This window comes from Ochotona princeps, chromosome 30 (genome assembly GCF_030435755.1).
Source record: "Ochotona princeps isolate mOchPri1 chromosome 30, mOchPri1.hap1, whole genome shotgun sequence".
Classification (NCBI taxonomy): domain Eukaryota; kingdom Metazoa; phylum Chordata; class Mammalia; order Lagomorpha; family Ochotonidae; genus Ochotona; species Ochotona princeps.
In genome coordinates, this window is record NC_080861.1 from 16548043 (window position 1) to 16571865 (window position 23823).

General features: G+C 47.9%; 1 protein-coding gene across 1 annotated transcript in view; it reads right to left on the reverse strand.

The window, feature by feature from the left end:
- SUSD5 (sushi domain containing 5) overlaps positions 1-23543 on the reverse strand; it is a 31557-nt gene extending 8014 nt beyond the window's left edge. Inside the window, exons 1-4 of the mRNA XM_058657149.1 lie at positions 23299-23543; positions 14741-14918; positions 10625-10743; positions 1680-1868 (exon numbers count right to left, since the gene is read on the reverse strand). Coding sequence (XP_058513132.1) covers positions 1680-1868; positions 10625-10743; positions 14741-14918; positions 23299-23455 — 643 coding nt within the window. The 5' untranslated portion in view covers positions 23456-23543. The remainder of the gene's footprint in view (positions 1-1679; positions 1869-10624; positions 10744-14740; positions 14919-23298) is intronic.
- Positions 23544-23823: the final 280 nt, after the last annotated feature.

A 23823-nucleotide genomic window follows, 5' to 3' on the forward strand; every position in this document is an offset into this window, starting at 1 on the left:
CGTGGCAAGTAGTTCCTGCCCGCGCAAAGCAGCAGCCAAGAAGGAGAGCCGAGGAGAGAGGCTGGCAAGCGGTCCTCAGGGCCACCACTCTCAGACCAGATGGAGGAACAGTGGTGCTTTCACACTCTGAGAGTGAATAGCAGTGAAGACAGCAAACCACAGCAACAAAGTGCATGAAGCTCGCAGACGTAGCAGCACAGTGCTTGGGGCATCCCTCCTCTGTGGATCCAGCCTCCGCCTGGCACCCAGATGCCACGGACATCAGACGGGGTCCCTGGCTGAGTGTTGGGGTGACAGGAGCCCAGTGAGACTGCAGGACATTTCAGAAACTGTGCCCTAGTCCCACAATGGATCCCATTTCTGGGACCTTCAAGAAGGGGATGAGGATGATGGAAGAGCGACACCTGGGGAATCAGATCAGGTTTTTTTGGGGGGGTGTGGGGGAGGTCTTAGTGTTCACCATGATTGCTTTTTGAGTTTCAGAGAAATAATCAGACTCATGAGACTGTCTCAGGCCACACCTGGCATTCAGAAAGCACCAGGCCAAGAACACAGCAAGGTGGCAAGTGAGGCGCGGAGTCCACCCACCAGAGTTGGCTTGCCCCACTGCCACTTAACCTGTCACAACTGTGCAAGGGAACAGGGCTGGCAGGGGTGCACGTGGTCCCAGCTGTCTTGAAGTCCCACACCCACTCAAGGGCCTTTAAACCAACCCACCGAGTAGCTCTCAAGGCCCCCACAAAGGTCAAGTGCAGAGAGAAGAATCAACTCTCAATGAGGCCCAGTGTGGGACATCCTCTGATGTACTCATCACAGCCCAGTCTCGCAGTCAGGAGGGGGTCATCTTGATCACCAGCCCTGCTGCTTGAGGCCCACATGGATGGTCCATCTTGAGCTCTCCTGTCGCCGCCACCCAGCAGCGGCGACACTAAAAATGCCAAGTTATACTCTTGGAGGTCCGGGAAAAGCTGGCAACCGGACCCTTCACTGCCCAAAGCGGCTGCGTTTAAAACCTCTCCGCTGCTCCTGCTTGTCGCCATTTGTCTAAGCTTTCCTACCCGCTTCTTCCACCACCCTTCTTCCCACATTTCTTCCCGTACTCTCTGTTTCATTCCCCAGTCTCCTCGTCGCCCCCCAGTCGTGCCCTGTCCTCCGTCTTTGTCCGCCCGTCCGTCCCAGTCCAGCTTTCACCGGCTACTTTTATATCGTTCTCCACCAATCACTTCTCCCCGTGGGTCACTTGGCGCTATCTGATAGGCCAGCAATCGCAGCGGGGGAATTAGCCTATCCTGTTAACCTGCTGGCGAGACAAATCCCGCCTCCTGGCCCTCGGCCAGCCGCCATCTTGTGACCACCTAACATACACGTGGGGTCAGCCGCTCCCCACGCTCTCCAGGGAGACAAACTCAAAAGCTAACAAAAAGTCAACTCTTTCTTCAGGAGGTGAGGTTTTGTTAACCCGCTCACCCTTTTCTCCCCTACAAAGGACAATGAAGAGCTGGGTCACAGTCATGCTGCAGGCGCAGAGCTCAGCAAACAGGTGGACAAAGCTCTTTGCAAAGCACCAGAGCAGTGGGTGCCACCGCACATGCACCCACCCATAGGGGAACCCTTCACTGTGTGGGCTTGCAAGGAAAAGGAGGAGTTGGTGTTGGCGGTGGCTTGTCCAGGACACTTACCCTTCCCGCAGGCCTGCACCAGGCCATACCACTCCCCGCAGCTGTTACACAGGAGCGTGAAGGCCATTTCGCGCTGCCCGCTGCCGGAGCCTGGGGCACACACGTACAGCAGCTCATCCCCCATCTCCAAGCCCGTGCGGCCCTGCAGCATGGTGTGTGGGAACGAAGGTGGGTCTCCACATGGCTTCTCTGCAGAGAGGGAACCACAGTCAGCTTGGCCAGCGCATGCTCAGCCTGAGAGAAAACCTACACTTTTCTCCTGCCACACCCACCTTCCCCATCCACCCTGGGGACCAGGGGTCAGCCTGGCAGAATGCCTGGTATCGATGGGGCACTGAGGAGTTCTGGCTGGGTCAATGCATGTCCTCAAAGCTGTCATTTTTATGTTTTGTTTTCGTTTTTAAAAGATTTATTTGTTTTTTATTGGAAAGCGAGATTTAAAAAGAGAACGAGAGAAAGAGAGGAAGATCTTCCATACACTGGTTCACTCCCCAAGTGGCCTCCATGGCCAGAGCCGAGCCAATCTGAAACCAGGAGCTTCTTCCAGACCTCCCACGTGGGTACAGAGTCCCAAGGCTTTGGGTCGTCCTCTACTGCTCTCCAGGCCACAAGCAAGGAGCTGCATGGGAAGTGGAGCAGCCGGGACATGAACCAGTGCCCATATGGGATCCTGATGCATGCAAAGCAAGGACTTCAGCCACTAGGCTGTCACACCAGGCCTGAATGCTAACTTCTTAAATTGCCAGGCAACAGTACCTTGGAACAGATCCTTGTGAGAGCCAGAGACCCACGCCTAGTAGCAGGTGCCTTCTGCTATATAAATATAAAGGTAGGTGTTCTTGTTTGGAGGTTAATATACCAGGCCACAGGGCATTTTTTTTTTTTGCTTTATGATTTATTTATGCTGCTGAGAGGGAACATACTTATTTCAGATCTCAGTGGGAAGCTTCAAATTTCTTCTCATTCAAGCACTATACCTTAAACGTAGGAGTTTCTTCCTGCCTTCCTCCCCCCCGCCTCTCTTCCTTTCTTTTTTTTTTCCTCCCCCCTCCCTTCCTCCTTTTTCTCTTTTTCTCTCTCAAAATCTTTCTTCTGTGGATGTTCTTTACCACGTTGAAGACATTCACCTGCTTTCTTGAGAGATTCTGCTCCACCAACATTTCACTACACATATCTCTTCTTTAAAGTCAGAAAATACTCCATGAATTTGTATGCCAGCCTTGCCTAAGGACGGTGTTAATCTGCACTGCGTGTTGTTCGGGTCCTGGCACACACGCAGCTGAAGTAAATACCACTGAGAGATTTTGCCATGAAGGGGTATTGGGTTTGGCAAACACTTTCCCTAATATATTGCCATGACTGTGTAACTTCCACAGCCTGTTGATGTGATAGATTACATTAATTTTTATTTTTAAAAAAGATTATTTTCATTAGAAAGGTAGATTTATAGAGAAAAGGAGAGAGAAAGATCTTTCATCTTTTGGTTCACTCCCAAATGGAAGTAACAGTTGAAACTGAACCAATCTGAAGCCAGGAGCCTCTTCCAGGTCTCCCATGTGGGTATAGGGTCCCAAGACTTTGGGCTGCTTTCCCAGCCCTGAGCAGGGAGCTGGATGGGATGTGGAGCAGCTGAGAACCCAGTTGAGCTATCATCACACTCCCCTAGCCCCTGATTTCTTTTTTTTAATGTTGAACCAGTCTTATATAACTGGGATAAATCCAACTTGGCTAATGTGTGTGATTCTTTTGATAGCTTGTTGGACTAAATTCACTAATATGGCCGTGAGTTGCTTATTGATGCACAAATGTTTTGCAAAGCACATGGTTGGTTGCTTTTCAAGTGCCAACATTATCAAGTGTGCTTGCACAAAATAAGACTGCAATGGTGTCACAAAGCAACACAGTCCTAAGGGAGGGGCTGTCACCATGCACATGGTTAATCACTTGCTGGAATGTTGTTGCCTATACTTTGCCACAAATTCGTGTATCCAGGTTAATAAGATAAATTGATTGATATTTCCTTTATTGTAATGCCTTTACTTGGTTTTGGTATCATGGTGATACAGGCCTGCAAGAATGATTCTTCTGCCCCAAAATTTTGGAAAACTGAAGAAAATTGGCAACATTTCTTCCTTAAATGTTTGGTGGCACCAACCTATAAAGCCACATGGGCCAGGTGCTCAGTTTTGGAAGGCTGTTAACTATGGATCCAATTTATTCAACAGAGATAGTCTATTCAGATGGTCCATTTCCTCTGTGTTAGTTTGGAAGATGGCGTCTCTCATCTAAGTTCTCAGATTCCCAGGTGTGAGGTCAACACATTAAGCCACCATCTGTGACACTGGTATTCCAGATGAGGGCCACTTTGGGTCCTGGCTGCTTCACTTCTGATTCAGCTTCCTGCTAACGTGCTTGGGAAGGCAGCAGCTTAGAGCCCAAGGGCTTGAGCTCCTGTCACCCATGGAAAAGACCTGGTGCAGTTCTAGTCTGCCCCAGCCCCAGCTGTTACAGGCATTTGGGAGGTATACTATTGGATGGAAGATCTGTCTGTCTCTCCTGTCTCTTTCAAATACATGACACATAAACCTTTTTTAAAAAATTGACATGCGGGAAATCCCAGAACGTATGGAACTGTATCATAAAATAAATTGACACAGAGTTAGTCCTAATGTTTATTATACCTTTATCTTCATGGGATCTATAGTGATTTTTTTCTCCTCCACTCCTGATGGTGATTTGTACCTTCTCTCTCTCCTGTCCCCCCTGCCTTTTTAAAGAATTTATTTTGGGCCCGGTGCGATAGTGTAGTGGTTAAAGTCCTCGCCTTGCACATGCTGGGATCCCATATGGGCGCCGTTTCTAATCCCAGCGGCCCTGCTTCCCATTCAGCTCCCTGGCAAAGCAGTCGAGGATGGCCCAAAGCCTTGGGACCCTGCACCCGCATGGGAGACCCGGAAGAGGCTTCTGGCTCCCAGCTTCAGATCGGCACAGTACCGGCCATTGTGGTCACTTGGGGAGTGAACCTTCAGATGGAAGATCTGCCTCTCTGTGTATCCGCCTTTCCAATAAAAATAAATTAAAAATTTTTTTTTAAAAAAGAATTTATTTTATTTGAAAGGCAGAGTTACAGAAAGAGCATGGGTGACAGAGAAAGAGACAGATCTCCCACCCTCTGATTCATCTCTCCAAATGACTGTCATGGCTGGAGCTGGGCTGGTCCAAAGCCAAGAGCCAGGAGCTTCTTCCAGTCTCCCATGTAGGTGCAGGGGCCAAAGGCTTTGCGCTTTCCCAGGTACATCAGCAGGGATCTGAACTGGAAGTGCAGCAGCCAGCCTCGACCCGGTGCGGATACGTGATGCTGGTGCCCACGTGGAGCTTTAGCCCAATATGCCACGGTTCTGATGCCCCCCTTTTTTTTCTTAATTAGCCTGGTTAGAAATGTACCAATATTATTGGACTTTTTGAAAAGAACTAGATGTTCATTTCATTGATTTCTTATACTGCTTTGCCATTTTTAATTTCACTGCTTCTTGTCCTGGTTTTTATTCTTTCCTTTCTTCTGCTTACTTTGGAATTGACTGGCTTAACTTTGAAGCTGAGATTATTAATTCCAGATTTTCCTTCTGACACATAGTTTCAATGCTGTAAATTTCCTTAAGTACTGCTTCCCAAACATCTTCAAAACTTGTATTTTATCCTTCTTTAACTTTCTCTTGAGGTTTCTTGTTGGACTCCTGTGTTACTTAGAAGTACGTTTAATCTCCAAGTGTTTGGGAATTTTTCTAGCTCCTCTCTCTCTCTTTTTTTTAGATTTATTTATTTGAAAGGCACGCACGTATGCGCAAGCGCACACATACACATATACACACACTCTGTCATCCACTGGTTCATTTCCCAAATGGCCACAACGGCCAGGGCCAGGGCTGGGTCAGGCCACAGCCAGGAGTCAGGAGCTTCCATCCAGGCCTCTAGCGTGGGTGCAGGGGCCCAGGCACTCGGACCATCTTCCTCTGCTCTCTGGGAACACAGCAGGCAGTTGGATTCCCAGTGCAGCAGCCAGCACTTCAGCTAGCACCCCTACGGGATGCCAGTGTTGCAGGTGGCAGCTTAATCCATGTTGCCAGCCCTTCTGTGATTGCCTTCCACTTTACTGTAGCCTGAGATTTCTATCGTGGGTGTGCTTGGCACATACAGATACAGTAAAGATTGAGTGTCTCCTTGGGGTGCTGAGAGCTTCATCACTGTGGACGCTTCCCTTTATTCCTAATTTTCCTTGCTCTGAAGCCTGCTCTGCCCGAAAACAGTATTGCCACTTCCATTTTCTTAAAACAGAGATTGCATTACCATGGTGTATCTTTCTTCAACCTTTTACTTAAAAAAAATTTATTTCAGGCCTGGCGCAGTGGCCTAGTGGCTAAAGTCCTCATCTTGAATGCACCAGGATCCCATGTGGGTGCCAGTTCTAATCCCGGCAGCCCTGCTTCCCATCCAGCTCCCTGCTTATGGCCTACGAAAGCAGTCGAGGACAGCCCAAAGTCTTGGGTTCCTGCACTTGCACGGGAGACCTGGAGGAAGTTCCTGGCTCATGGCTTCGGATCAGCGCAGCTCTGGCCATTGCTGTCACTTGGGGAGTGAATCATCAGACAGAAGATCTTCCTCTCTGTATATCTGACTTTGCAATAAAATAAATAAATATTTTTAAAAGATTTATTTCTTTTTATTGGACAGTCAGATTTACACACACACACACACACACACAGATAGACAGAAAGATCTTCCATCCACTGGTTCACTCCCCAAGTGGCTGCAGCAACCAGAGCTGAGCTCATTTAAAGCCAGGAGCCAGGAGCTTCTTCTGAGTCTTCCACCTGGGTGTAGGGTTCCTAAGGCTTTGGGTCATCCTCGACTGCTTTCTTTTATCTGGTTTATCAATCTCTCATCCATGCATCTATCCATCTAAGCAAGAATTCTCTCTCTCAATCTACCTCTCTACCACCTGTGAGCATCCACAAGCCTGAGCACTGGACCAATAAACAAGCAGAGGATGCTCCAGGTCAATGACCCTGAGTGCATTTGCTTTTGTACTTCCTCAGGAGACCCTGAGCTAAATCAGCTGAGTCAATCCAGGGTAATGGATTGGCTCCCTTCTCATGACCCCAGCTTGAAGAGCTCCCCAAAGCTGCTCCCGGAACCCCATGGGGCACCCAGCTCTCTTCTTGCTGCCGTAAAGGAAGGGCAGCCTTTCTTGCAGAAATGCAGGAAATGCAGGCAACAGTGGAAGTGTGGGAGGAAGAAGGGCCCAGCGGCAAGGCTGGCTGGTGGGCAGGAGCTGCCAGAGCAGATACAGATGTTAGAGCCACAGACAGGAGGGGAGAGGAACCTGGGAACCCCTGGACCCCAGGCCATGGAGCCCGCCAAGAGCAGCCAAGCCAGAGAGGCCATATGGAGGCTGCTGTTTCATCAGCATCCCGTGGCTAAAAATAACCCCGCTTATTAGTTTCAGTGAGCTCACAGCCGGCCTGGAAATTCACTGGCAATGAAAGCAAAACAGAGGAAAGGAAAAGAAAAGCCCATTTGATTTCAAGCAAGACCTGAACACCCGGCAGGCCCTGTCTTCCTCTGGTCCCCCTCCGGAGGCCCAGTTCACCGCTGCGGGGGTGAGCGCCCTTCCTCCAGCCCGGCTTTTCAAACAGGCCTTAGAGCCACTAGGCACCATCAGCTGGCAAAGGGCAACCAGTGGACAAACTGCTCCGATGCTGTGCCCATCTTCCCTCCCCCTCCCCGGGGTGCCCCGCCTCCCCTGGCCCACCAAGGACCAGGACTCTCTCTGCACAGCATCCAGCCCTGAGTCCTCTTTGACAGTCACCTAAACCCACCCGCAAGGAAACCAAGGTCCCGGAGGCCCTGCCTGCACACGCCACATGGACCACTGGACCAGGCCATCAGCGAGGCCAGCTGCTGGGCTGCATGGACAGTGCCCTCCCTGTCACAGCGGCAGCTGGGTCATCAGTGCCATCACTAGGAGTGAGCAGAGCCTCACCTGGGGTCCCCTGCCATGCCTGGCTTGTGCTAGAGCAGTGCGTGCGGGCACCCCAAGTCCTGGCCAGTATGCCAGTCCTGTGCCATGGCCATGCCCCGGGCTTAGCACCTCCACGTTCATCAAATGTGGGGTCCCTGGGCCTCAGAGCTGTTTACAATCATGTGTTGTTGTTGTCAGAGGGGAGCGCTCATGGTTTTAAAGTTTCACATTTTTATGTAATTCCAAAGTTATAGGAAAATGTAACCACTCTCCTCTCTCTCACACACACACACACATATGTACACATATGCATATGTTACCCAGCACATACATACACACTTTATCACATACATGTATATATTGTATTCTTTTCTGAACTACTTGAAAGTATGCTGTAGATTCAATGTCCCTTTGCCCTCACAAACCTTACAGTGCATTTCCCAAGGCAAGGCTATTCCCTTATATAACTAACTGCAGGGCCATTATAAAATCAGCATTTAGACACTGACTGCTAATCCACATTAAATTTTACAAACTATAACTATTTTTTTTTTCTGGCTCAAAATACAACCAAGCATCAAAAATTGAATTTTGTTGTCAATTCTTTTTGCTTGAAGCTTTTTGTCATTTATTTAAAATGCAACATTATGGAGACAGAGACCTGTCCACTGGCTCACTCCCCAAATGGCCACAACAGGGCTGGGTCAGGTCAAAGCCAGGAGCCAGGACTCCATCAGTCCTGGTCTCCCATGTGAATGACAGGAGCCCAAGCACATGGGCCATCTTCTGCTGCTTTCCCCAGGCGCATTAGCAGGGAGCTGAATTGGAGTGGAGTACATAAGGATTCGGTGTTTCCATATGGACACCAGTGTCACAGGCGGGAGCTTAACTGACTGTGCCACAATGGTGACCCGTGGAGAACTCGTTTTAAAAAGGTTTTATTTATTTATTTATTGGAGGGAAAAAGAGAGAGAGAGGGAGGGAGGGAGAGATGGAGACAGCTCTCTCTCACTGGTTCAGTTTCCCCAAAAGCCACTGTAATGGCTGAAGCACAGAAACCAGGAACCCAAGGAGCGTAGTCCAGCTCAGGTGGCCTTTCTTACTCTCAACAATTTTTCTATCTTTCAAAGATGTTTTGTTAGCATATAATATGAGTACCATGGATTCATCCAGTATCCATGGCTATCAGCTGGTATGGGAAGCCATCATACTGTGGGATGGTAGGTAACACAGTAAAAACTAATGGATCTTGCTTACAATCAGGAGGAGACGAGACCAGACCCTACATATTCATTTGAAGTCAAGGGAGAAAATATTTTTTTTTCAGCTCTGTCCTGACTCTCATAGATTTAACACTTGGCCTATATTTCAGATCTGAAGGATCATTTTTAATATACTTATGGGAAAACAAAAACAACACTATTAGGGTTGGCACCGTGGCTTCACAGGCTAACTCCTCCACCTGTAGCACTGACTTTCCACATGGGCACTGGTCCAAATCTTGGCTGCTTCACTTCCAATCCAGCTCCCTGTTAATGGCCTGAGAAAGTAGTGGAGCATGGCCCAAGTCCCTGGGCCCCTGCACCCACATGGGAGACCTGGGAGAAACTCTTGGCTCCTGGCTTCGACCTGGCCCAGCTCTGACCATGGCAGCCATTTGGGGAGTGTATCAGTGGTTGGAAGATCTCTGTCTCTCCTTCTCTTTCTGTAATTGCCTTTAAAATAGAAAATAAATAAATAAATATTTTTTTAAATTTAAAAAACTAACGCACAGATAATGCTGTCCCTTAATCTTTCTAGAACAAAACCACATCCTTTGGTTGCTCAATGAGATGCATGTCAGAAGACTCTGCTAATGTTCTTGCTGGGAAAGTAACAAATGAACATCCCTTTCTGGAGAAAGGGCCCCCAGGAAAGGAAGAGAAAGAAATTCTATCCAGCAAGCCCCTCCCTGCCCAGCTTCAGGTTTCGCTGTGGCTCTCACATCACCAAGACCCTCAGCCCCTTCCAGGGAGAAAGCTTGCATGAGGTGTGAACTTTTGTCATTTGAACAAGCTCATCTTCTGGTTCTCACAGACAAACCAGCATTACAGACTCAATTCAGATTGCATAATAAATTCATTGAAAGAACTTAATAAAATAAAATAAAAACTCTATGCCTAGAACTCTTAGATCAAAACATCTAGGGCGAGGTGAACCCCGGGCAGCATCGGTACTTCCTTCAAACCTTCCCATCCAAGCTTGGTGTGCAGCGCAGCAGACCCAGTGCTGACTCCCATCAGTGACAAGCAGCAAGCTGCCAGGCACAGTCCCCTTCACAGCAAGTATTTCTGCAGCAAAGGTGCCCATGAAACGCTGCCCTGGAGGCTTCCTTTTGGGATGAAGGATTTGTTTTTTTCTTCTAAGGATGCGGTACAAGATGAAGAGAGACTACAAGGTAATATATGAGCAGCAGCAACCTTGGCACATACCACCAGGGCTCTGCCCTCACGCTCTGCCAATCTTGACCATTCCCGTGCACAGGTGCACCCCATGGGCAACTTTTACCTCTTTGTTGGAGGGTGACACTCAGGATTCTAGAATCTTCTACCAGAGCACAGACACAAAATCCAGAAAGATCTGAGAAGTTACATGACCCAAAGCAACCCTTCACCAATGACTTACAAGTGCAGCAGTGTGAATAACCCAGCTTCCTCACCACTGATCAGGAAAAAAAAAATGTCCTTGTAAGGTCAAAATCAAGTGGGGGCCAGTGAGGAACTTCCCTGAATTTGGCACACTGCCTGGCTCCCTCCCCAGTCTCTCTTGTTCCTCCCCTGAGCGGCTGGTCTGATAAACCACCTACAATGAATTTTTCCTTATAGTCACCTGACCGAACCCCAAGAGCACGTCCCCCACGACCTGCCCCCAAGCCTCTAGCACTGACCTTTGTCCTTCATGCAAAGGGCACTATACGTGCCGCCAGGAGCTGGGCTTCTCTCAATGATCACATCAATAGCTTTCATGATGTGCCGCTCACCACTCCCTCGGCTACACACGGTCGTCCTGAAACAAACACAGGGTTAGCAGAACTTCTCTGGCCTGGGGAGAAAGAAATGAGGAAGAACTGTTTTTTTCTGCCTTTACTTGTGGATCAACAGAGATTTTCCTGCCTCACAAACTGTGGTTGAGAGCATCCGTGTGAACGCATTCTCCCTAGACAGGTCCAAACACAGGAAGGCAGGTGGTTTCCATTGAGGTCACAGGCACTGATTCCAGTTTGGGAGACAACACATGGTTTTTTTACGTCATTGTTGGTTTTGATTCTTGTTTAATTTGAAAAGCAGAGAGACAGGGAGAGAAATGGGGAAAGATCTTACATACCCGTCCAAATGCAAAAGCCAGGAGCCTGGAGCTCTATCCCAGTTTCCCACGTAAGTGGCAGGGACCAAGTACCAGAACCATCATGTACCTCCCAGAACGCACATTAGCAGGAGGCTGGATGGGAAGTCGGGGAGCTGGGATGCAAACCAGGCACTGAGACAGAGCCTGTGGGTACCCTAACAACACACTGCTGCTCACCCCTCCCCCTAAAAAAGACACTGTTAGTATCAAGGTACATGCTAGATCTTTACTTCATACTACTATTTTCTTTTTTCACTTGTTTTGCTGTTCTTTTCCGGATTTCTTAAGACACATCATGCATTAATGAACCTTCAGCCTTTTGTCTTGTCTTCCTTTTTTCCTTTTGTCTTTTCTAACACACGTGGCGCTTTAGGTTTCCTCTAAGTGTAGTTTTCGCATTACTCCATGAATTTAAATACATTGTATTTTTACTGTCATTCTGCCCTAAATATATGCTCATTTCTGTTATAATTTCATTTTGCCTCATGATTTATGTGGGGGTCTCTTTTCTAAATAACAAATAATTGAATTCGGAAAAATCCATTGAACAATCTTTCCTAATGAGAGCATCTTGTCCACTTAGACATAATTCAATTATCTATATGTCACCTTACAAGTACTTTCCGTTAGTTCTGCCCTGTCTCTCTTTCCTTTTTCCTTCTCACTACATCAGACTATGTGAATGTTTCTCTTGTTTTCTGTTCTTTTTGGGGGAGAAGGGAAGGATGGAAATTTGACATATTTTTGCTATTCTTTTGGCAATATCCAGAGGTTACAACATGTGTCCTTGACTAACTAAAATTTACCATTATTTTAACCTCTCCCCCAACAATAGAACCTAAAATACTATATATTAACAACTTGAAATACTTGCTACCTAATTACTACCCTTTAATATTACTTTAAAAGATAATTTTAAAATTAAAAAAAAAATTATTGGAAAGGCAGACAAGCAGAGAGACCGCTTTCAACCGCTGGTTCACTCCCCAAATGCCCGCAACAGTTGGGGCTGGGTCATGTCAAAGTCAAGTGTCAGGAACTCAGTTCAGTTCTCCTAGGTGGGTAACAGTGATCCAAACAGGATGTGCACGAACAAAAAGCTGCAATCAGAAGCAGAACTGGGGCCCAAACCCAGGCAAGAAACTAAGATGCAGGCATCTTTTATGATGTCTTTTCGTGTGTTTTCAAGATTGATTTATTGGCTTGTTTGTTTATTCATTTATTCATTCATGCATCTGAAAGAACGACAGAGTCAGGGATCACGAACAGAAAATGAGAGGAGGGAAAGGAGAAGAAAGGAGGGGAGGGAGAGAGCGAGAGAGAGAGCGAGAGCGAGCGAGAGAAACGTCAATCCACTGGTTCTCTCCCCAAATATTCATAACAGCCAGGGTTGAGCCAGCTGAGACTAGGAATCAGAAATTACCTCTGGGGTCAGAAACCCTACCTGGGTTTCCCACATGCATGGCAGGGGCCCATTCACTGACTTCAAGGATACATTAGCAGGAAGTTGAATCGCAAGCAGAGTAGCTGGGACTTGAAGCAGCTCTCTGATATGGGATGCTGGTGACTCCAAGAGTGGCTTAATTTGCTGTGCCACAAAACTGCCCCTCAAGTGACATCTTACTGGCTGTGCCCAACACCAACCCAAGGGTTTCCTATCATACTGCCTTATACCCCTGCATGATCTCAGGCTACCCCGCATGTGCTCATTCTACCATTCTACACCTGCGGGCTTTTAACATGCAATTATTTTCTCTGGCTTCAAGAGCGTCTTACAGTGCAAGCTAATTGAACACACTGAACTCTTTCATGATTTACCTGTTGGAAAATCTCTTGTATTCACCTTTATTCCTGGAAGGTATTTCCCCTGAAGTAGAAGCCTTCATCAGTAATAGGTTTTTTTCCCCATGGCTTTGAATATATCAGTCATCTCTGATGTCATAGTCAGGTTACTGTTGCTTTAACGCAGCCTTTCTTTTTCTTATTTCTTTTACTAACTGCCTTCACAGTTGAGCCTTCTAAGTCTTCTCACGGTGTACTTAGCTGTGGATTTATTTCTATTTTTTCTTCTCGTGCTTTGCTAGGCTTCCTGACTCACACTGGGATGGTTCTTCAGCTTGGGACCATTCTCTTGTTGCTTTTATTCTGCTTTTTTGATCTTCCCCATTTCAGAATCCCAATGACAGGCATCTTTTGTGCCTACAGCCCTTTCTTCCATATTTTCACCCTTCTTCCTCTGTATTTATTCTGGATATCTTCACTCACAACCTCCTTTGCAGCTTACAAAAAAAAAAATCAATGAAAAAAATGGGGGCTAGGCATTTGGCCTGGGGGTGAAGATGGTACTTAGAAATGCCTACATCCTGTGTCAGAGTGCCTGGCGTGAGACTGCCTCTGCTCCAACTCCGGCTGTCTGCCAATGCACGGATGAGGACAGGCAGTGGCGATGGCCCAAGAAGTTGAGTCTTTGCAATCTACAGGACTCAGCTTGGCATCTAAAGTGTGAACCAGTGGATGGGAGATCTCTCTCTCTCCCTCTCCCTGGCTTGAAAACTAAAAAAAAAAAGTAAAAATATTTTTACTTGACATAAGAAATTATATACATTTTTAGGGTATCATGCAACACTGCAATACACATACACATTGAATAAGGTCCAAATCAGAATAAACACAACCATCTCCTCAAAGACCTATTATTTCCATCTATTAAGTTTCCAATTTTGTTGTAGTTTTCATTTCCAGAGTTTCCATTTGCTTATTTTTAGAATCTCCTGCCCTTTGCCAAAAGTATCCTTCTTGCTCTTTCTATCTTTGGACACTTGAAGGGCCATCATTTTAAAGTCCGCACCTACCGATGCTAATATCTGAAGCTTCTATTTGCAATTGTTTATTGAATTTTAATCCTGTTGACTTGTCTTCTTATGAACTAGCTATTTTACATATGTAAAAAAAATCCTATATTTACTAAGATTATGTTTGGAAGTTTATTAGGGAAGTACAATGAAAGAAAATAATCAGAAACATTGCGTCTGACAAAGGTCTAATACCCATAATACGTAAGGAAGTCAAAAAAATTAAGCAATAAGAAAACACAATCTACCTAAGAAATGGGTTGAGAATGTAAACAGAAATCTTTTCAAAGAACAAACACAAATGGGGCACGATTACTTGAAAAAGTGCTCCGTATCATTAGCCTTCAGAGGAAGGCAAAAAAAAAAAAGGTGCGCCTTAGAAGGATGTTGGAATTGGAAGAGGCACCAGGACTTGAACCCAGGAGTTTCCTGAGCAACAATATAAATCTTAAATGCATGCCCTGGGCATTGAAACCTCTGGGCTATAAAACGTGCAGAAAATATTAATAGCCAGGCTATTAATAGCCACTGCCTCTAAGGTGGAAGAGAGAAACTCGGTGTTGTAGACATATTTATACTGTTAGAAACAAGAGAAGAAATGTCAAAATGTCAACCCAAGAGGAGGAAGACCGACAGAACCGCAGCAAAAGCCGGAATGTCGGAACTGGAAACAACAGCGCTCCTCAACGCCACCGCCACTGCGCCTGGACCAATCCTGGCATCCCTGCCCGTGGAGAAGCCTGGGATGGGGGCGAACGAGGGGGAGGCGCCGGGAAACAGCAGCGTCCCCAGTGGCTCCAACTTACCCGAGGGTGCCGTCTGCCAGCCAGCCCGTGGTGCACACCGCCAAGGTGCAGTCCCGCACCACCCTGCGCAGCTCGTCTGCCGATGCCAGGTGCGCATCTTTGCTCTGGCAGGAGAGCCTAGCCGCCTCCAGCCCCAGGCCGCCGGAGCCCGGGAGAGCCTCCAGCACAAACAGCTTTCCTGCGTGGGACAAGGAAATACAGGTGCGTGCTGAAACTCCCGGGAATTGATTGATTACTGAATGAATCATTTCTATTTCTTTAATTTAGAGTGAGAGGTGTGTGTTCACTCCCCAAATGGTTGCAACAATCAAGAGCTTCTAGGTTGCTGTACGTGGGCACAGAGCTCCCAGCACTGGGATGCCGGCGTCCCAGGCGGTAACCCAACGTGCTGCGCCACAACACCCATCCTGTTGTCTGGGAATTTCATCTCAGCACACTGGTTATCTGGCAGATACACCTGCTGGCACTGCCAGAAGTCAGCCCCACCTCGGGACCAGCTTATGACACTAGTGTTTTCATATGTTTCTGCCTTTTCCTTTTTTTTTTCTTTTTTTAAGAAAAAAAAAAAAATAGCTACCTGCTCTAGCATGTGATAGTCACAGGGCCTTTAAATCTTCCTCTTAAACAGGGGTTTCCCCCTGAATCCCATCACTTGGTGTTCAAGGCATTGCCTGCTTCTGCTTCTCTAAGCCCCTGGGGGGGACTTCCTCTACAGCACGGGGCTTTCCTGTTTCAGGACAGACCAGGCTCCACCCACTGTGCAGCTCCACTTCTGGATGTGTCTGGGACGGTTGCCTTCAGCAGTATGCGGGCAGGTGGTGGGCCTGGAGTTGGATGGGGAATAGGATGCGGATGTGGACTCAGGCAGCTCAAGAGAAGCAGAAGAACTTGAGGGTGATAGTATTTGAGAGTGAGAGGTGGGTGTTCACTCCCCAAATGGTTGCAACAATCAGGAGCTTTGGGAGTATTTGGGCCATCCTTCACTGCTTTCCCAGGCCACAGGCAGGGAGCTGGAAGGAAAATGGAGCTTCTAGGGCACAAACTGACACTTCATTGTCATCTACTTGCAAAATAATTAGAATGAATTTAACTTTGCAGCCAAGAATTAGAACTAAGTGCAAGATAGCCTCACAGGGCGCCTATCTGCGGGCGACTGCTGCTCTCACGTCGGACTACACAGAAGGCTCAGCTACTGGAGGTAGGTTCATCTGCTGCCTGTGACAGTGGCATCACATGTGGAGCACTGGTCTTGTCTTCCGGTGGTTCCACTTCCGATTCAGCTCTCTGCCACCACACCTAGGAAGGGCGGTGGAACATGGCCCGGGTCCTTGGACCCCTGCACCCATGCAGGAGACCCGGGTGGTGCTTTGGTTCCTGGCTTCCGCCTGACCCAGGCCTGGCTCCTGCGGCTCACAGAGTGACCCAGCAAATGGAGAATCTCTGTCTCCCTCTGCCTTTCAAACAGATGAAAATTAAACATTTAAAAGCGTTATTTTGTTAATCGAATCTCCTATTGGCATTCTAAGTTTTTCTCTTTTAGCAGTTACTGAGAGGAGACATAGTTGCATTTTCTTCTAAGAATTATGGATTCCTGTGTTCCTCTGTATAGTTTTACTAATATGACTTTTCTCTTTAAAAAAGAAAACCAAGATTTATTTATTATTTTTATTAGAAAAGTAGATTTACAGAGAGAAGGAGAGACAGAAAGATACTCCGTCCGCTGGCTCACTCCCCAAGCAGCCGCAATGGCTGGAGCTGAGACAATCTGAAGCCAGGAGCCAGGAGCTTCTTCTGGGTCTCCCATGCAGATGCAGGGTCCCAAGGCTTTGGGTCATCCTTCACTGCTTTCCCAGGCCACAGGCAGGGAGCTGGATGGGAAGTGGAGCATCTAGGGCACAAACTGGCACCCATATGAGATCCCAGTGTATGCAAGGCAAGGACTTTAGCCATTAGGCTATTGTGCCAAGTGCTATCTGTCTCTGTTTTGTGTCTGCCTGCTAAGGAAATTTTTGTATGTTTTTTTTTAAGATTTATTTATTTTTATTGGAAAGGCAGATATACAGAGAGGAAGAGAGACAGAGAGGAAGAGCTTCCGTCTGCTGATGCACTCTCCAAGTGCCCACAACAGCTGGAGCTGAGCCAATACGAAGCCAGGAGCATCTTCTAGGTCTACCATGTGGGTGCAGGGTCCCAAGGCCCTGAGCTGTCCTCGACTGCTTTCCCAGGTTACATGCAGGGAGCTGGATGGGAAGTGGAGCTGCCGGGATTAGAACCGGCACCCATATGGGATCCTGGTGCATGCAAGGCAAAGACCTCAGCCACTAGGCTACTGCTCCAGGCCCAGGAAGCTTTTAAGATGTGCTTTAATGAGAAAAAAAAATGTTTTCCAACCTCATCTGAGGTTTGAAATGTGCTGGTGTAAATATTGTAATCATCTTAATTATTTCTGTATCCATGGGTTCTGTAGTGATGTTTCCTTTCTTGTTGGTTATTTGTGGTTTTTTTTCTCTTTTTGTCTTGAACAGTCTTGATTTTATTTGTTTGATTTATTTGGGAAAAAACATGACTTTTGGTTTTGTGTATTGTGTTTGCTTTCCATCTTATTGATTTCTGTGTTTTCCTCAGGACTTTGCTTTTCCTGTTTCTTTAAGAGCTTTTAGTTTGTGTTCTCTGTTTTTGAGAACACTGATTTTCAAAAATGCTTCTTTGGAAATACCATTACTTTTTGAAGCTATAACTTTCCCTTAAATACTAATTTAATTTCTCCACAAGTGTTGATGCCTGAAGTTAAGATGTTTTCCATGATGTGGCTTCTTCTCTGAACACATTTCAAGATGTATTTTGGGGTCAGCATTGTGGTTTAGTGGGTTAAGCCGTTGCCTTGATGCTAGAGTATAACACAAGTTGCAATCTTGGATTGGCGTCTAAGTCTTCCCATGCAAGTAGCAGGAAGCATCATCTGGCTCCCCACGTTGTATTCACACGACGCAGGGTCAGATGCAGAGTGACTGGGACTTGAATTGGCACTTCAACACGGGATGCAGGCATCCCAAGTGGTGACTTACTAACGCGCTACACCATAATTCTCACATTGCTAAACTGACACTTTTTTTTTAAAGATTTATTCATTTTATTACAGCCAGATATACACAGAGGAGGAAAGACAGAGAGGAAGATCTTCCATCTGATGATTCACTCCCCAAATGAGCCACAACGGGCCGGTGCGCGCCGATCCGAAGCCAGGAACCTGGAACCTCTTCTGGGTCTCCCACGCCGGTGCAGTGTCCCAATGCACTGGGCCATCCTCAACTGCTTTCCCAGGCCACAAGCAGGGAGCTGGATGGGAAGTGGAGCTGCCGGGATTAGAACCGGTGCCCATATGGGATCCCAGGGCTTTCAAGGTGAGGACTTTAGCCGCTAGGCCACGCCACGGGGCCCTAAACTGACACTTGATAGAACAACATTTGTATGGTATTGCATACTTAACTACAGATGCATATAACATCAGGCACAGAGAACATTTGTAAAATTGAGCTAATAAGCAATAAGGCAAATCTAAAAACATCGCAAAGGACCCACTTCCCATCCAGCTCCCTGCATGTGGCCTGGGAAAGCAGTCGAGGACAGCTCAGGGCCTTGGGACCCTGCACCCACATGGTAGACCTAGAAGATGCTTCTGGCTTCGGATTGGCTCAGCTCCAGCTGTTGTGGGCACTTGGAGAGTGCATCAGCAGACGGAAGCTCTTCCTCTCTGTCTCTCCTCCTCTCTGTATATCTGCCTTTCCAATAAAAATAAATAAATCTTAAAAAAAAAACATACAAAAATTTCCTTAGCAGGCAGACACAAAACAGAGACAGATAGAAACAAAGAGAAAAATATGCCATCCAGTTGTTCATTCCTCCAGTGCCTGCAGCATCTGGCGCTGAAGCTGGGAACCCTAACTCCAGTACTCCAATGGGTGTCTCACTGGGATGGCAGCGACCCAAGTACTTATGTCACACCTGCTGCTTTGACTGTCCACATTAGCAGGAAGCTAGAATGCACTTTGGAGCTGGGACTTCAACCCAGGCTCGCTGAAATGGGTTGTGCGCATCCCAAGCAGCCTATGAAGTGTTGTGTCAAACAGCAGCCCTAGCAATTTTCTTAAAAAACAGAACTTGGCAAAAACTAGTTTTAAAATCTGAATATTTCTTTATTTACTAAAGCAATTACAGATGTTATTTAAAATCTTCTCCTAAGAGAAGCATATATTGTGGCAGAGTAAGTTGAGCTGCTGCCTGTAATTCTGTTTTAGAAGGAGCCCTGTTCAAGTCCCCGCTGCTCTACGTCTGAGCCAGCTCCCTGCTAACACACCTGGGAAGGCAGCCGAAGATGGTCCTATGAAGTTAGGCCCTACCACCCAGGTAGGAGATCCAAGTGGGGCTCCTGCTCAGCCATTCGGACAGCAAAGCAGCAGATTGCAGACCTCGCTGTAACTCTGCCTTTTGAATAAAATGTGAATCTCTCTCTCTATTCTTAGATTTATTTATTTTTATTACAAAGTCAGATATACACAGAGGAGGAGAGACAGAGAGGAAGATCTTCCACCCGATGATTCACTCCCCAGGTGAACCGCAACGGCCGGTGCGCTCCGATCCGAAGTCGGGAACCAGGAACCTCTTCCAGGTCTCCCACGCGGGTACAGTGTCCCAATGCATTGGGCCGTCCTCGACTGCTTTCCCAGGCCACAAGCAGGGAGCTGGATGGAAAGTGGAGCTGCCAGGATTAGAACCGGTGCCCATATGGGATCCCGGGGCATTAAGGCGAGGACTTTAGCCGCTAGGCCATGCTGCCAGGCCCAAAATCTGAATCTTTAAAAATAAAATAACATCTCCCATAATAATAAACTCCAAACAGATGACCTCATATCTAAAGCAAAGAAAAAAAAAATTTTAACACAATTTTACAGAAATCCTTCCAGGGAATAAAACAATAAAAAAGTTCAAATTCACTTTAAAAAAAGATTTTTTTTTTTTTTTTGGAAAGGCAGGTTTACACAGAGGAGAAGAGACACAGATGAAGATCTTCCATCTGATGGTTCACTCCCCAAGTGGCCTCAATGGCGGGAGCTGAGCCAATCCAAAGCCAGGAGCCAGAAGCCTCTGGTCTCCCACGTGGATCAGGGTCCCAAGGCTTTGGGCCGTCCTCAACTGCTTTCCCAGGCTACATGCTGCTTTCCCAGGGAGCTGGATGGGAAGCCGAGCCAGCAGGATTAGAACCAGCACCTAGATGGGATCCAGGAGCATTCAAGGTGAGGACCTTAGCCGCTATGCTATTGCACCAGGCCTATTCCAATTCACTTTAAGAATCACCCCAATGCTGACACCAACACCTGACAAGAAAACTACAAGAAGTGGAAATCCCAGGCCAACAGATTTCCTAAAGGATTCGATAACCCTAAACCTGCTTCTCTCCTTGTAAGTTTGGTGCAGGGTCTTTTTTTTTTTTTTTTTTTTAAAGATTTTATTATTATTGGAAAGCTGGATATACAGAGAGGAGGAGAGACAGAGAGGAAGATCTTCCATCCGATGTTTCACTCCCCAAGTGAGCTGCAACGGGCCAGTGCGCGCCGATCCGAAGCCGGGAACCTGGAACCTCTTCCGGGTCTCCCACGCGGGTGCAGGGTCCCAATGCATTGGGCCGTCCTCGACTGCTTTCCCAGGCCACAAGCAGGGAGCTGGATGGGAAGTGGAGCTGCCAGGATTAGAACCGGCGCCCTTTTGGGATCCCGGGTCTTTCAAGGCGAGGACTTTAGCCGCTAGGCCACACCGCCGGGTCCGCAGGGTCTTTTCTGATTGTAAAACTTGCCTTGAGCACTCTGTGCACACATGTGGTTTCACGGTCCATCCTTCCATGGAGGACACGTTTTTCTCTTCAGCTTAGAGCTTTCCCATTCATTCCTCCTACTCCATCTCTCCGCGGAGAATGGACCTGGTTTCTCCACATCATGACCTGGTCCTGTTCACTCTCTTTACATCACAATTAGGGTGATGTTAAAAAAAAAAAAATCCAAAGCTGATCAATTATTCTCCTACTAGAAGCCATTGAATAGCTTCCTCTCCTTTGGAGTGAGGCAAAACCGGGCCCAGGAGTTCCCTCATCCCTGTGCCCCGACCAATGTCCACAGCACCAAGTCCAGCTACCTCTGCCTCACCCACAGGCCCAGCCTTTCTGTCTTTATCCACCTTCCACTTTCCCTACCACCCTAGTGCTTCCTAATTCTCCTCCCAGGATGCTGCTTTTTCCTTTTTCTGCCTTGTTCATCCTTAAGCATCTTTTAGATGCACCTGCACCAAGTGAAAAAGCTTCCAGCAACAGATCTCAGCACTCACTCTGTCCTTCCACGTCTCCGATGACCAAGGACAAAGTTGTGATGCTCTACTTCCCGTCTCTACCTGCCTCATGGCACTGTCATTAGACTTTAAACTTCCTGAGAGAAAGAATCCATCTCTCTTCATGATTCCATCTTCATCGGCAAGGAGAGTAGCACAGACTCCGTAAGTACCTGCTGAATTCATGAGTTGTCCCGGTAACCATCACTCAGTTCGGTTGCAGGTAATTAATGCTGAGATATTTTTTTTTTCCAACTCAAAAGTCATTGAAAAGGACATGACCGGTCACCTTTATGCATGAGATGTATGTCAAATCAAATGTACACTAAATGACTTTTGTTCAGATTTCTCCTACTGCCTGTTTTAAATAGTTTCCAAATCCATCCCCTTCAAATATCTGCAATGCATCACGGTCCTCTTCTTCCCCTCCCTGTAGCACACGAATAACTGAAGGTGGGAAGGGGTGCTGGCTGGACATATATTTAGTAAAGAATCCTTTCAGCACAGCTTAGGGTTCTTCAATGGCTCTATTATAGAAGTTGGAGCTTTGCAAACAGAGTTTCTGGAAAGGAAATGACCAATAAGTCTCCACTGGGAAGTGGAGAGAGAAGGAAGGAGAAGGGAGAAAATGGAGTATTACAGGCGATCAGAGACAAGCAAACAAGACATGTGCCCTGGTGTTGCCCCTCCAATTTTGCCTTTAGTCCTCTCTGACCCACACCAAGTGAATCAGGCACAAATTACTGTCCCTTATCTGCGTGGCTGCCACTTGAAGCAGGAGTAACAGAGGAGAGCTCCCAGATCTCACGGATGGCAAAGAGAGTTCCTTACGGGGGATTAAAATTGACGCAGAAGCACAAGTTGAACAAAAGTTAGTATTGACTCCACAGTATTTGGCTCGCATGATCTGAAATCAGCTTAATAACAAAATGTCAGGAAATAAATTGTCATAAAGAACTACCAGTGACTGATCGCCAGTAGATAAGGGCTATTTGGGGGGGTGTGATGGGAATGTTTCAGGATTGATGTACAACCATGATTTTCACGATATACGGTATACACTAAAGGCCATTGAGTCATACATTCTTTCAGTGGGAACTTTCATGTGAATTGTATGCTAAAAATGTGTCTCCGACAGGTACAAGGATATGGAGCAATAAAGCTGCACACAGGCCAGAGAATACCAAAAATGCCGAGTGCCATCTGGGACATGGTGTGTCCATGCTGCTGCCTCTTGTGTCTGTTTCTACCCAGCAATGCCGGCTATACCACGTTCCAACATATATTAAAGCATCCGAACTCAGCCAAAGGGTTCTCTCCAAGTCAATCTAATTTCTCTCAATTTACCAGAGCCCTTCATGCGCATGAGAACTGCTGGCTTTTAAGTCGGCTTTCTTCAAGTGTTTCTGCACAGTTGGGGGAGGGAATGGGGCGCGGGGGGGGGGGGGGTGTGTTCTACAATCTCTGAAAATTTGCTTTGCAAACGCAATTGGCCCAGAACTCTGATCCCGCTTAGGTTAAGGAAGTCTTAGAGTCTTCAAGTTCAAAAACAAAACGAACAAGCAGAACCCCCATCCCGGCGAAAGTTGACTAATTCTCACACAGTGCACAACACCCTTTGTGCATATCTCGGAACACTCCCACCTTGCACTCTGGGCTCCGGCCACTTCGTTGCCCTTTGTCCCGTGTCTGTTGCCCCGCAGAGAGCTACTTCCTAAGGCACGGTCCCCCTTCAACTCCTGGTCTGGTTCATTCCATCGTTCAGATCCTCTCTGACCAAGGCAAATCATCCGAGTTTTCTAACTCCCGGCCTTGCCTTCAAGAGCATATTTAATACACCTTGAGGAACTGAGGGATAGTGGAAAAGTGCACTCCGACCACGGAGGAGATTCCATTTTAAGGAACGCTCGTGGAAACCGGGCTATAGCCGACTGTGGATCCACAGAACCAACGCGCCACACTTTCTCCGTGCGCGCAGGAGTGTGCGACGAGTCCCGGGAACCCGACGAGGGCGCGCAGCTCCCGGGAGACTCAGCCGGCCACGGACGGCGATGCCGGGCGCTAGACCACAGCTCGCCGCGCTCCCTTCCCGCTTGCCACTTGCCGTGTTCATCCGGCGCACTTCGCCTTCCCCACCGGCCCGCACCCTGCATCCACCTTGGACTCGCCACCGTGCAAATACTCACCATCCGCCCGCACGGAGAGCCGTGGCAAACCGAACAGGAGCAGAGCTGCTGCCATCCACAGCCGGGACAGGCAGCAGTGCACCAGGGCGCGCGGGCCCGGCCCCGGGTTAGTCATGGTCCGGCCGGCGGCGGCAGGGTGTGGGAGGTCTGGCTGCATTCGGGGGTGCCCAGGCGGCTGCCCAGAGCGCGCCTCTCGGCGCTGCACTCTGCACTCGGTGCTCCACTGCCGGCCGTGGGCGTAGAGAGCCAGCCGACTCAGGGCCAGGGGGGAATGCGAGGGATGCCCGGCGCGCCGGAGCCGCCCAACTCCCGGGGCGGAAAGTGCTGGGAGGCAGGGGACGGGGGGGGGGGGTCTTCTCGGTGGCGCCGGGGAGGCGGCTAAAACCCGGCTCCTCCTTCGCTCTGGGCACCTGGAAGAGTCGGTGCCAAAAGGGGCTGCACCGGAGCGCGCGCGCCTGGGCGGAGAGCGAGGGCGCAGGGAGGCGGGGAGAGAGCAGCGGTCCCCAAGGAAGCCTTCCCCGGCTG